Source organism: Ptychodera flava, chromosome 20 (genome assembly GCF_041260155.1).
Source record: "Ptychodera flava strain L36383 chromosome 20, AS_Pfla_20210202, whole genome shotgun sequence".
Lineage (NCBI taxonomy): Eukaryota > Metazoa > Hemichordata > Enteropneusta > Ptychoderidae > Ptychodera > Ptychodera flava.
In genome coordinates, this window is record NC_091947.1 from 4,398,353 (window position 1) to 4,412,457 (window position 14,105).

General features: G+C 34.9%; 1 protein-coding gene across 2 annotated transcripts; it reads left to right on the top strand.

Moving 5' to 3' along the window:
• Positions 1 to 2,151: 2,151 nt before the first annotated feature.
• Positions 2,152 to 9,596, top strand: LOC139119804 (failed axon connections homolog). 2 transcript variants are annotated; one of them, XM_070683704.1, is made up of 6 exons: positions 2,152 to 2,310; positions 4,617 to 4,755; positions 6,512 to 6,714; positions 7,160 to 7,368; positions 8,003 to 8,122; positions 8,896 to 9,596. In XM_070683704.1, exons 1-6 carry the CDS (start codon positions 2,207 to 2,209, stop codon positions 9,042 to 9,044), a joined length of 924 nt encoding a protein of 307 aa, XP_070539805.1. In that variant the 5' UTR covers positions 2,152 to 2,206; the 3' UTR covers positions 9,045 to 9,596. The 2 variants fall into 2 exon arrangements, with proteins under 2 accessions (XP_070539805.1, XP_070539806.1); XM_070683705.1 differs by lacking the exon at positions 2,152 to 2,310 and adding an exon at positions 4,131 to 4,254.
• Positions 9,597 to 14,105: the final 4,509 nt, after the last annotated feature.

Genomic DNA, 14,105 nt, shown 5'->3' on the forward strand with positions numbered 1-14,105 from the left:
CAATTAGAAAAATAAGACATTTTTCCAAACACAGTCAAACACTGTCCAAAGTCTGCAGATGTGTTATCTCAAATTTAATACCGGACTATGCGCAGCAACAGTTGATATACTATCATCGGTCGACTATGGGTCCACATTGCTGACTTTTAATATCCTACACACAGGACGTTTTGAAGTCCATAAAGATAATGAAAACAGATATTCGTTAATATTTGCAAAGTACAACCTATACCATAAACTAGGAGTGACTTCTTGATGTACCATAAAAGGTAATATTTCAGACTAATTCAGTTCAACGTGAACCGTACGTATATGATAATAGTTGGTTTACTAACTTTTCACCATAGGTACATTACGATACTAATCTGCTCCGGAACTCAAATTTAACAAAACATTTTTGGCCCATCACATGGTTAAAAGAGTCCTCGTTCGATTAAAAGCTAAAACTTTTCCGACTCGTTCGCGACATAGACTTTTCAATGACTAATATAGCTACCATTTCAAATCTATGCTGTGATCGTGTCGGAAAAGTGTAAGTTTTTGTCCAAAAAGACAAATCTTTTGGGCGTTTGATGGCCAAGTAGCAATCTGTTTCGTTCCCTGAGCAAGTGATTGACGGCTGGACAGAAGTATTAAACGTGCACTTCATATCTGCAGTGTAAAGCCGCATTTAGGATATCCATAATCCCACGCCAGAAACATTTCTTGCATAGAAAGTACTTTGAATCAGAATTAGGAGTATAAAGTCAAGGAAAAAATGCAAGAGGTCACAGAGTTGGAAAAGAATGCAATTTCCAGTGAAAGCTGCATTTCATTAGTCTTCCAGACCACTTTAGGATATCAAATGGTCCACTCTAAGCTGTAAAATTGACAGCATGCCCTAGTACAGTGGCCTCTGACACTGGTATTAGACTTTGAAAAGGAAGGCATAAGGGACAAGACAAAATTTACAAGGGGAGGCCGATGTTTTTTGGGGGTGGCTCGCTACTTTTCGCGCAATCATTTTTGAAGGGTTTGCACAACTATAGGAAGGAATGATGTGGGCGATATAGTCATGTTGATGTGGCTTCGTGGAAAGTCATAATCCAACGGAGTCTATTGGGCAATCTATTGCTAATCTTCACTTACAAAACAAGCTATATATTTACAGTTATATATATTTGATAATTGAAAGAAATTACTTAGCTTGAAGTGGGAGGTAAAAAGTGCATGTGTGTACTAGAAATTTGATTTTGGGATGTCGCCGACATATTGATTCACTTTACATGATAGTCTATGAGAAAACTACAAATACTTTTTCCCATACAAAACTAGCGACATATTTTCATTTATAGATGTTTAATAATTGATATAAATGTACTTGATTATATAATAGAGTGTTTGATATGCGTATTCATCAATTCATCAAAAATGATTAACTATATCTGGTAGTCTCAGAGATAATATGCATTTTTTTCCAATATAAAACTAGCAATATCTATTATAGATGTTTGACAAGTGATATAAATGTATTCGAATTGGGTAGTTATAAGAGCATAATGGTACAAGAAATTTATTTTGGACTTCCCCCGGAAATATTGATCCACTATACATGGTAGTCTTTGAGAAAGCTATGAATATTTGTTTTACAATACAAAAATAGCTAAAATCTGTGCTTTTACAATTGTTTGACAATTGATATAAATGCATTTGATTAGAACAGGTTGTTTCAAAGTGTATGTTTGAATAATTTGGAATTTCACCCAAAAAATGTTAATTCACTTCTCGCGATAGTGAAGGGGTCGCAATAGCTGTGCATTTATATGTACACGTTGTTAAATATTGACTTTAAGCTGTAATAAGTTTCTTGACAAACAATACAGAGCTGTCTCTACATATAGAAGACGAACTATAAATGAAGATTAAAAGTATTCTTTGAAAGTTCAAAGGTCAAATGAGAAATTATACGTCATTCAAGATATTATTGATATGGACAGTGACATGCAGGCGGAGGGTCACTGTTTTTAGCATATAGAAATTGGGAATGGTCACTTATTTTCTTGCAAATACTTTGAAGGGTCACTATTTCAAAACCGGCCCTCCCACCCTGTAATATCTGTCCAGTCCCTAGCATTCTGCCCTCTCGAACTCTGAGATCAGTAGATAGTTAAATGAGAAACAACTGTCGAAATTTAGCATTCGCCGTTGTTTTGCCAAAGAAATCGAAATGCTGGAGAGTGTCTACGACATCAAATTCAGTATATTTGTCGCTGCTTTCGGCGTAGTTTTAACAACATTGTTGTTTTCCCTACTGTGTCGGCGATCAATGAGGTAAGTTGAAACGGCAACTTTGTTCTCCGTTCTACAAGTTACAACGATGACGTTGACTTGGACCCTACGGTGTAGTCTCCCAAAATACGTTCATGAAAATTGCAAGTTTGTCAGATTCTTTTATGCAAGTGAACAGTACAAATTATTAATTCTTGAAGTCTTCAGCGAAGCCGAAGCACACTGAGATACTTGATCTCGATCACCGTTTTCCATCGAAGCCAGTCGTAAAATGCGTTGCCAGTGCAATGGACCAACAAATATTTTTGACGTTTGCAATACTTCCATAAAATTTGCGTGCCCTGAGTTGTCGTCAATGATGGTATGCACAGCCTTGTATTATCACCGATCTTGTTTACAAGAACAAGCATGTGGATCATGGTGACATTTAAGCCCCATTAGCTGTACCTTTCAGCATTATTTTATGATTTACTTTCAAGCTAAAATAGGTTTGTGAGAATATACTTACTTAGCTGTGTGTATTAACCTATTATTAACTACCCGTAGGGACTGTCTGTGCAATTTTGAACAAGATAAAGGTCACACTGCGATTTAATATTTGCCCAAACAAAAAGCAAAAAAAACTATGCATATCTTCACTGAAATCTTCACATAAACTGCACAGAGAAGTCAATATGGGTGAATGTTCTCAACTGTGGCATTGTATGTTCTCTAATATTACAAATTTTTGAAAATGGCGGGAAATCAAAATGACCGTTAAAATTTGAATTTACTTGTTTGTTTCACAAAGGAATGGTTTCGTAATGCAGTAAAAGCCAACATCCCTTAAAGGGGGTAGAATTCAGAGAAAACCAGGAGAGAACAGGAAGATATTTTGAGGTCAACAAATTCAAAAAGTTACAGCTGGTGGGGCTCTAAGGTCTGTCGACTGTGACTTAGGCGTGTAGCACTCACCATAAAATATGAACGAAGTCTGACAGGCCTGACATCTGTAATTACATTCAGATGTATAGTCACGTTCAGACTATTTATACAGTGTGCGATTTGCTTTCCTTGACCCGACTTAAAACAAAGTCAGAGGGCACAGAAAAAGAAGGAAACAAGCCAATCACTACATTTAATTTGTCAAAGTTATCAGATTGCGTCAGTTGCGTCTTGGGTCAGTCAGTCGTTCTGACTTTTGTATGGTAACCCGAGGGTTCAATCAACTATATATTGAAAGGTTTATAGAAAAGCATAATCACCGTTCATGAAAATGAAACGCATGTCTGTGTCACGCCAGGCAAACGTCAGTGTTTGACATAGGATTGCAATATATGCATAGGGAATTGCACCAAAGTCCGTCCCCAGGGGTAGGGGTGTCTTGTCTCAGGACAAGGTTCTTCTTGCTATGGTTTATTATTTTTTAATATGTTTGACTATGATATATGTTACCAATAAAGAGTTGTACTACCAACCTTTCTTTGCAGCTTTGGTATCTTTGTCTTATGTTAGCTCTGGTTTTGTAACGATTTCTTTTTTTCGTATTTGTCCTTCGACAATCTTTAGCGAAGTTTTGTCACTGTGTTGCGTCTATTATCTTACCACTTTGATTGCCTAATTCGCCAAGGCAAGCAAGGTTAGTAATTTAGTCTTTTATCTGATGAGTTTGAGTGCCCAATTCGCCAAAGTAAGCAAGGTAAATTACTTATCTATGGACGCTGTCACCACATTATCACCGGATTAACTTTGACAGAGTCAACAACGAACGCACCAGCAAGGTAACACACAAGGCTCTTGTTATACCTTTGTGGTGCGTTCGTTGTTGACTTTGTCAGATTTAATCCGGTGATAATCTGGTGACAGCGTCCACAGATTAGTAATTTACCCATGCTTACTTTGGCGAATTAGGTACTCAAATTCATCGGATAATAGACGCAGCATGTTGATAAAACGTTTACGCAAGATTGTCAAGGGCAGTGCCAAGTTAAGACCCAAATACCAAAGGTTCGTAGAATATATCTTTATTAGCAATACAACGAAACACCTACCCACCCCGAAAATTTTATTTTTCTCAATAGAGTAACACAGATTTGGCGGCCATTCTGAATTTCAAATATCAGTAAATCTTAGGTTATTTGTTTTCCTACCAAAATTTGCATGTTGACCCAAAATTTTTATTCGTGATTTTGAAAGAGGACAGTGAAAGATTCCTCGAGGAAAGTTTGAGCAAAAGTTTCAGTCTTTCATTTTCGAGGCGCATACTACCTTAAGGAGTTTCGTTATGAGGGGGAGGCCGGAGGGGTTGAAACCACAAGGGAATTAAGTTTCTAGTGCGTCTGCTTTTTATGATTGACGGCCCCTAACAGGCAAGGAGCGACAGTGGTATACGCAAAGGACATAGTGATTCTCTGTGGTGTGATTCGATGGATGGATATACCATGTTTCCTCTCACCGTTTCCTCTAAAATTAGAAACATACTTGAAGTTTGCCAATATTCCGTACAAGGTAAGCTATCAACCTCAAGACAGTAAATTTTATGTTTCGGGACAATGTGACGTCTAATAAGTTTGAATGGGTCATGTTATCATATGTAACTAATTTCTTTACTCATTTAGCCCTCATTTTCATGGAAGTAATCATTATGAACCACAAGATCTGCTTATCACCTGGATTTTTATGAACTCACCATACTCTTCCATGGATAGAAAAGGTAGATTTGAACGTCATCAAAATGCCCAGTGCACAAAATACGAAAGGTAGAGCAAGAGTAAGAGTGGACGCGAGTGGGCGTTTATTCACACTAATAATCATCATTAGGTATAAGAAAAAAATATGGCCTTACAGTGTAGGGACACGTAATTTGTTATATATATATATATATATATATATATATATATATATATATATATATATATATATATATATATATATATATATATATATATATATATATATTATATATATTATATATATATATATAGTAATTATATATATATTATATATATATATATCTATATCTAGTTCAGAGGTTGCCATAAAGTCATTATGGTGATAACCGGGAGGGCACATTGTATACATTGTGTGTGTTTATATATATATATATATATATATATATAATATATATATATATATATATATATATATATATATATATATATATATATATATATATATATATATATATATATATATATATATATATATATATAACACAAAATGTATACAATGTGCCCTCCCGGTTGTCACCATAATGGCTTTATGGCAACCTCTGAACTTGGGCACAGAGAGTACGGTTACACATTGTTGAGGATTGAAAATATGGACTCACCAGAGTGCTCTAACGGCAATACATACCATGAGCGAAGCATAGTGCCAACAGTGAACCCCCTTATATTACGCAAGAGGCTGCCCAACAATCTCAGAGTGCTCTAACTACTATTAAAGCAGTGAGCGAAATATACAAAATGTATACAGTGTGCCCTCCCGGTTGTCACCATAATGGCTTTATGGCAACCTATATATGTATATATATATATATATATATATATATATGTATATATATATATATATATATATATATATATATATATATATATATATATATATATATATATATGTATGTGTATATATATATATATATATATATATATATATATAATATATATATATATATATATATATATATATATATATATATATATATATATATATATATATATATATATATATATATATATATATATATATATGCATGCCCGCGACTACGTCTGTGTTGCTTTTAGAATTTGATGTTTGTCAATATTGTAAGTATCGCTTTTTGATATTGTCTTCAAGAAGCTGGTTTCTGACAAATCTGCTCTCATTTCATCTTGCTTTCGAGAATATCAGTATCTGCTTGTAATCACGATTTTTCAGGAACTCTAATATTGACGCTTGCTTCATAATGATTGATTGTAGGGCAATGGAAGTGAAATGATGTTAATGTATTGAATGAATGAAACAAAATGTGCAGCTACTTTGAATTTTAACTTGTGACAGGTATCTTAATAATGTTAATTATACAGGGCAAATGAGATTAATGCCTTTATCATTGACACGCTGGAACTGCCGATTTTTATAAATTACAGGTTGCATTGGGGAAAGGTAGAGGACAGTCTTCAAAGGATAAAATACCATGGTTTTTATAAATTACAGGTTGTATTGGGGAAAGGTAGAGGACAGTCTTCAAAGGATAAAATACCATGGTTTTTATAAATTACAGGTTGCATTGGGGAAAGGTAGAGGAGAGTCTCCAAAGGATAAAATACCATGGATCGAATACAATGGTCTCAAGATTGGCGATAGCAGTCTAATCATTGAATTCTTGAACGAGGAATTCAACATTGATCTGAACAAGAATCTGAATCCAACAGAGAAAGCGATTGGAAGAGCTTTCCAGAAAATGGTTGAAGAGAATATGTTCTGGTATAAGGCTTTCAGTTTAACAAATACCAGGCTTAAAACATCACTGCAGTTTTTTTTGCCATTGATAATCTTTGATAAAGAATTGTAAGTCAGCATAACAGTGGTCGCAATTGTTATGAAGGTGTACTGCCTGATGTCGATGTAGAGATTTGAAATGAGCTAAAATGATTCTGTTCATGGTAGTCGACTTGTTATCAGATTTACTTTCAGCGAGATCCAGATCATTTAAATTGACTGAAGTAAGGCACCGTATCAAAAAATTGGAATACTGTCACGGCATATTGTTGAATGTCCTGTTTTCAATTATGCTACTTTTAAATGGTAGGCCCTATATAAGATTGAAAACACGAAAACTTACAACTATCCTAGGAATGCAGAATTTCAAAATCAACAAGACAAGTTAACATTTCAAATATACCGATTTATGATCATGTTTTTTTTTCAGGGGCCATGCACACTGGTTATTTTGTCACAATCACGAAGACTGGCCTAATGTTGGTAGAGTACTTGGCACATATTTGAAATACCTGGATTTTCCTATGACTGGGAGAAGAGTAAAGGGATATATACATGGTCATGGAATCGGACGTCATACAGAACAGGAACTATATGCTATCGTAGAGAAGGATTTGAGAGCGATTTGTACATTCCTAGGTAATTTGTCAGCAGGTGCTGTTGTAATTTAAATCAATGAAATGACGTCATTAACTGTAGGATACCATTTGACGTAACCAAATAACTGTAACACATCAAATGTAAATAGTATTGTTAGTTTTAGGGTTAGGGCCACTCAAGAAATTTCGCTGGTGAAGATATTTCAGTCAAAAATAAGAAATTTAAAACGCAAATTTCACAATTATTTAATCATATCTGAGTGAACGAAAACACATTTGAATGGCATCTGACAGGTACCTTTAAAGAAAAAGTCGAATACCAAAAATGGGAATACCGGCCAAAATGTTGCATATAAAAATTTCATCATTGTTTGAAGAAATCACTAAGGTCATAATACTGAGGTCATATCTAGTAATATACTGTCTAATACAGAGGCATATCTACACTCGGTTCAAGTCTGTGATTTGTGAATCTTTCAGTGCAGTGAACGCGATGATTTGTGTTCTGTTTCCAATTAAAACGTCAACGGTGTGAGTTAGGTGAACGCAATGAGTGAAGTGAACGCGATACAGGACAGTTTTTTTAATTTCGATGTAGGAATTTATGATGTAATTTACAATTGGCAAAGTTCAGAGATAATAACAAGGTACGTCCTCTGTCCATATATTTTCAGGAGAAAAGAAGTTCTTGTTTGGCGATGAACCATGTGAGTACGACTGCGCTATATTTGGTCAGCTTGCCCAACTATTATGGTGTCCCTTTCCTGGTTCTCCGCAACAGATCTTGATAAAAGGTAATTCATACAAAACCATAAGTAGTATAATTTTTGTTTTATCACCTATACGTATTATATTGAACAATAACTCTTCACCACTTTGATAAGACATTGTGTTGCATTAATACATGCATTTAATCAAATATCCTGAGGTGAAAGGTCATTATAGATGACGTCATTCTATTTATCAGAATGATATAAAAATCAAGTGATTGATACCATGTGAGATCGATCGCGATTTGAGGGAAGAACCATTAATTGAGCTCGCACTTGGTTGTTGATCAGTCTGTTTTTTATGTCAGAAATATTCACAGACTCTCCCTTTTTCTTTTACAAACTGAAGCTAGATTGAGAATTGCAAAACAGACTGATTACTGGTAGTTTCCCGCCTTGCTATACTTGAATTTCATGATTGAGTTCATTAATGAGCTTTTCTATTCATCAAAAATTACTATTTAGTCACATGATATGAGGACTGAGCAGGAAAAACAGTCAATAAATCGATCATTCGGTCAATCAATCAATCAATCGATCAATTAATTTAGAATGTAAAAATGTGTCATTTCTTCTGAGCATTTCGGATAGACGGAAGGATAAAATGTTCAAATACAAAAACTTGGATTATATTTACCATGAAAACGAGTTCAATATAATTATTGCATGCATACTTTGTGATTTTTTATGTCCGTCGGTGGTCGGTGCAAAGTCTTCATACAATATCAATCAGCCTGAATAGAATATTAATAGAATATTAACTAAGATCTAAAGAATTCTGATTTCCTAAATTTTAGGTGATCTGAAGAATCTCGAGGAGTACTGCTACAGAATGAAAGAACGGTTTTGGCCAGACTGGGAACAGTGCATCTTGGGTGATAAGGTGCCAATAGCATCATTCGATATCTGCAATCCGGCAGACCCACACATCCTGAAGGAGAAATAAAATACTCCATATACCATGACATTCCTCTCTTCACAATTCATAATCAATATGAATGTTTTAACAGTTACATGCTAATAACGTAAGAGGGCGACTTTCAAAGTCATGATCAAGAGTCAGTGAAATGAAAAATCCGTCTGAAAGGCAGCAGCCTGTCAATCATAGAATTCTAATTTTGCATATCGAGAGAAAAGAAAGCTCAGGGCGAGTGATTTGATATACAAAACGCGATTATGTATATTAAAAGAATCTTTTTATGTTACTTAATGAAACCAATTGTCAGCTTATGTATATTATTTTGTAGCAAGAAACGTCACTTTTCTGAACATGCTGTGCCCTGCATATGTTACAGTGGAAGAAACGTAGTAAATCGTATGTACAACTGTGTCAATGTACATATGTATGCATAGGAATGAGAATGCATGTAGGCGAGATTGGTCTTTCAAGTCACCCGACCTAGTTTAAGACGATGTAACCGTGTCAATCCTTTTAGGGTTTTTCTTTTGGAGAAATAAAAAGAATGGATGTGTAAAATCACTGGAATTACAACCATGTAAATATCTGTGGTTCTTAGGATGCATTAAATTTAACAAATACTGGATAATAGGGAGGCTGGAGCCATCGTGATTGAAATCTCATAGGTTTCAGCCCTCCCTTCAGTACCCTTATAAACATTTCATATACCCCTATATAGAGGAAATATCGTTGCTTTGGTTTTCTACCAGCACCCTCCCATCCTGTCATGACTTCTGTGACAAACATATCTGCTGGAAACTGACGTTTCCATGGAAAATAAAGGCATCTTCATGTTTGAAAAATAGAAAAGACATCTATATTTTGTAATTCCCATATAACATGACACAAATCAGATTCATTGAATCGGAAAACATAGTTTTGCACTAGATGTAACGGAAAGACCTGGTATTGTTTTATCCAGGGCCTTTGACGTCGCTTATAAACGATGCCCAATACACGAAAGAGGCGGAGGTATACTCATTGAATTTCGCCCTCGAATAGCATCTAGGTCGTCATGGCCACGACCTTAGGCTTAGGTCGCCAAAAATTTGGCATCGACCCCCCCCCATCCCCCGAGGTGTCAAGCAGTTCATATACGATGAGATGGAAAAGCAAGGTGTTGCAACTTTACTACCTGAAAATGAAAATACAGGCAACCAATACGCCATAGTATGGAACAGGATTAAAACATATCCCAAAAATCACAACTTTTAAGATTCCTGTGTGAGCCAGCCTTGTTGTAATTCCATTAAGTAATATTGAGACATGATATCATTCGAAGAAGTGAAAGTTGGTTACTGAATTTTTTATCAATTTCATGGGATAGTATTTTCAAAAGGAAAAAGCTGTCTGGAACAATACCTTGACCGAGGACACAACAAGATGATGTCGCTATTTTTAGTTTTTATGGGGAATTGACTGACTTGAAATTAAATTGGACGACAATTGGGAGTCACAGCTATTCCGGGAAGGGCAGTATTGAAAAGTGAAAGTAATGAAGACGGATTGTAAAAGCGAAATAAAATGAAGTATTCTATATTCATAATGTCATTTGAAGCCACTTCGATAACTTCTTACTAAATTTAATTCAATTTCATTGTTTTAATAACAGGCAACTAGAGTAACTGCAATGTATCAAAAGACGCTGTGATTCTCTGTAGTGTGACCAGATTGATCAATATATAATGTCTTCACTCGCGGTTTCCAATATAATTAGAAACATACTTGTGGTTTGTCAAGTTTGCATGGAGGTTAAGTCAATAAAGCAACTGATTGGGAATCTTACAATGTATGTCACTTTTGGCCAAAAAGATCAATTCTCTTAATGTTAGTCTGAAGATTACTTGACAGGTACAGCACGAATCAACAAATTACCCTCACCGTTCAAATATGTTTTAACCCAATGATGATTACCGTTTGCAAATAAATGCAGGGAGAAAATCTGTGCCGGAATTTCCTCCTTTGTAAGAAAGTCGTTGAATATGAATGTCATAATATCAAATTATCAATATTTGAATGCAAGGAAACTGTTTTGTTTTTTTATTCGGAGGAGTATATCTACATGCACGGCGCTGTGAGTTGATTGGAAATGTCTAAAAGATGTCGGTTCATGCGATGATACATAGGTTTATTTACTTCTAGTCCTTTCCTACTTTATGTAAAGCAGATTGAAATGCATCATGTCAGTAATCGGTGTTATCATACAGTTTGATCCAGTTTCCACTGATTTTTAAGTTCAATCATGGATTTGATGGGATTTGCAGTTGATAGAGTTCAAATAATTTGTTCAGAAGAATAGAAATTTTTTGGTGATGAACCATGTGATTACGACTGCGCTACATTTGGACAACTTGCCCAACTATTATGGTGTCCCTTTACCTGGTTCACAGTAATATATTTTAATGAAATATAATTTTTTATATTATGAATTGAGTAATTGTCAGTTTTATTGTAACTAAATGCCTGATCAGAACATATCATTACATCAAGGTCAAAAATTTGTTTCGTACAAATACATGAATTCAAGCACGTATTGTCGACGTGATACATGATTCTAGGTGGTTCCATTTAAGCTCTCTGGTTAGCTCCGCTGTCACTAACGTAGGAGCTTATCTAATAGGTGGCTATGTGGCGTAGTCCACCGTCCGGCGTTCGTCAACTTTTTACATTCAAAGCTTCTTCCAAACGGCTAGTCCGAATACTTGAATATTTGAAGTACAGGTCCTCTTCCAAGAGATGACCTTAAGCGGATTTGGTCAAAATGTGATGAAATCTGCAATTTTGTATTTACGGGGCAAGCTTTGCCATCGTAATTTTTTCTCAAAAATCGCTTGCTTGATAGCTTTGAAATTTAGTATACAGATTTCTAGGAATTACCTTGATGTAATGTATTGAATTTATGCTGAAATCTGAATTTTTGTATTTTTGGGACATTTTTTTTATTTTTGATCTGACACTTTGTTTCTACAAAAATACTCTTCTGATCGCTTTGATATTTGGTGGACATGTTCGTATAGAGATGATCTTAATGTTATATGTTAAAACTATGATGAACTCTTCAATTATGTATTTTTGCAGCTATTTTTGCCATTTTTCGTCAGGCAATCATAAATGAGATATCAAAGATTTCCACCTTCTTCATCAACACGTGTGTTACAAATAGTTAGTGTCTACGTATAACACAGCGAAGTTCTATCAGTCGCTTGTAACTTGTAAGGTACAAGATTGTCACTTGACAACTTTTTTTTCTAAGGCCATCAATAGGTTTTTGTTCCCAGTTTTTTTGTTTCAAAACACTCACTGGGTGTTCTTTGTTTGGCAAACATGGGACAAGGCATGCGAAATTATATACTTTCCATCTCACACATTATCTTATGTCATTATAACTAATTAAGCTAATATATAAACATATCTGCAGAAATAACATAATAGTATACATGCACATCGGCAATACTGTAAGTGGTCAAGAAAACTTTGTTCAATAAATTAATCTAATCTCATCGAATCCAATCGAATCCAATCCAATCCAATGCAATCCAATCCAATCTTTTCAATCCCTCCGTCCGCCCGTCAATAAACTAATCCGGATTATGACCATAGTTTCATTTCATTTGAGCAAGCATGGTTAGGAAGGATTACGTTGTCGATGCAACACTTGATAAATGAAAGTCGAGTGCAAAGAAAACGTGGCTAACCAGACACGCCTTTCCATTCATTACTATCGTGAAAACGTGCTTTTAACTTTTATATAGAATTTTAGGAGTAAATTGGTGAAAAGAATATTTTTACGAGTAGCCAGCTGAGTGCAAGATCTAAGGAATTCTAATTTCCCAAATTTCAGACGAATTGAAGAATCTTGAGGAGTACTGCTGCAGATTTAAGGAACGATTTTGGACAGACTGGGAACAGTGTATCTTGTGTAATAAGGTTCCGATAACGTCAGTGAGTCATTATAATCCTGCAGATCCTCAATGGAGAAATTAATGCTCCATATATTATGACTGTGTGTAGAAGCGATTGTCGACATAAAAATTTAAACACCTAAATACAAAAGACAGAAGAAGTATTTCAGGCCAAAATTTAGAGTTGATGAAATGGAATCTGTGAAAAAGACAGCAGGTAGTAACTTTTCATAATTACAAACTGTGAGAAATGAAAACTTAGCGCGACTGATTCAACATGCAAACAATGAAATTTTTTTTTTATAACATTTTTTTTTATTTCGAGTTCTTCCCTTTTTACAACAGATGCCTTAGATGAAAAGAAAAGAAAGAGAATACATACACATACATTATGCTTCTACATCTGACAAAGGAGTCATACTTCAAAATTCGACCATTTGTCTAAAAACTTTCTGTAGCTCTCATTTCTTTTTGCAATGTAAAGTTCGTCTGCTTTGAAGTTCTAATATTTAACTTAACTAATCTTAAAGAAGGGATAATCTTCTTAATTTTACAGTCAAAAATTGTTTTCTTTACTATCAATAACAAATAATTTAGAAGATCAGAAAAAGAGGTGTCACCCAGCAAAATTTGTTTAGCGGATAGCTTTTGTGGGGCTTCAGTCGAAACACCCCATAACAAAACAAAACCATTCCAAATACACTGGATACTTTCACATTCAACAAAAAGATGCATCAAGGTCTCTTCTACTCGTTCACAAAAGGTACAAAGACTACTCTTTGTACGAGGAGGGTTCATTTTGTACAGTCTTCTGTTTGTATAAATCAAATTGTGTACTAATTTCCATTGAAAGTCTTGTAACTTGGATTCTAGAGACACTTTAAAGCTAAGGGTAACAAAAAATATTTCTGGCCATTCCTCTGTATCAATGGTGAACAAATGTGAGAAATAAAATTTACATTTTGCTGGTATGAAATATTTCGATGAAAAATGCTTTCTAATATCTCTTACTTTGCAGCTAGATAAGCAAACAAACTTTGTTTTGAGAAAGATTCCAATGGCAATACTGGTCTTACTAGCACAGAGTCACATTTTTTCCACTTCATGGAATGGCATCGAGAATACCCAACCAAAACATAAAATGGTT

Bases quoted from the DNA above. Each gene is read 5' to 3' on its own strand.
- LOC139119804 (XM_070683704.1), top strand. From the start codon at position 2,207: ATGCTGGAGAGTGTCTACGACATCAAATTCAGTATATTTGTCGCTGCT. The intron at 6,715-7,159 runs GTATAAGGCTTT...TTTTTTTTTCAG, and splicing joins GTTGAAGAGAATATGTTCTG to GGGCCATGCACACTGGTTAT. The intron at 7,369-8,002 runs GTAATTTGTCAG...ATATATTTTCAG, and splicing joins AGCGATTTGTACATTCCTAG to GAGAAAAGAAGTTCTTGTTT.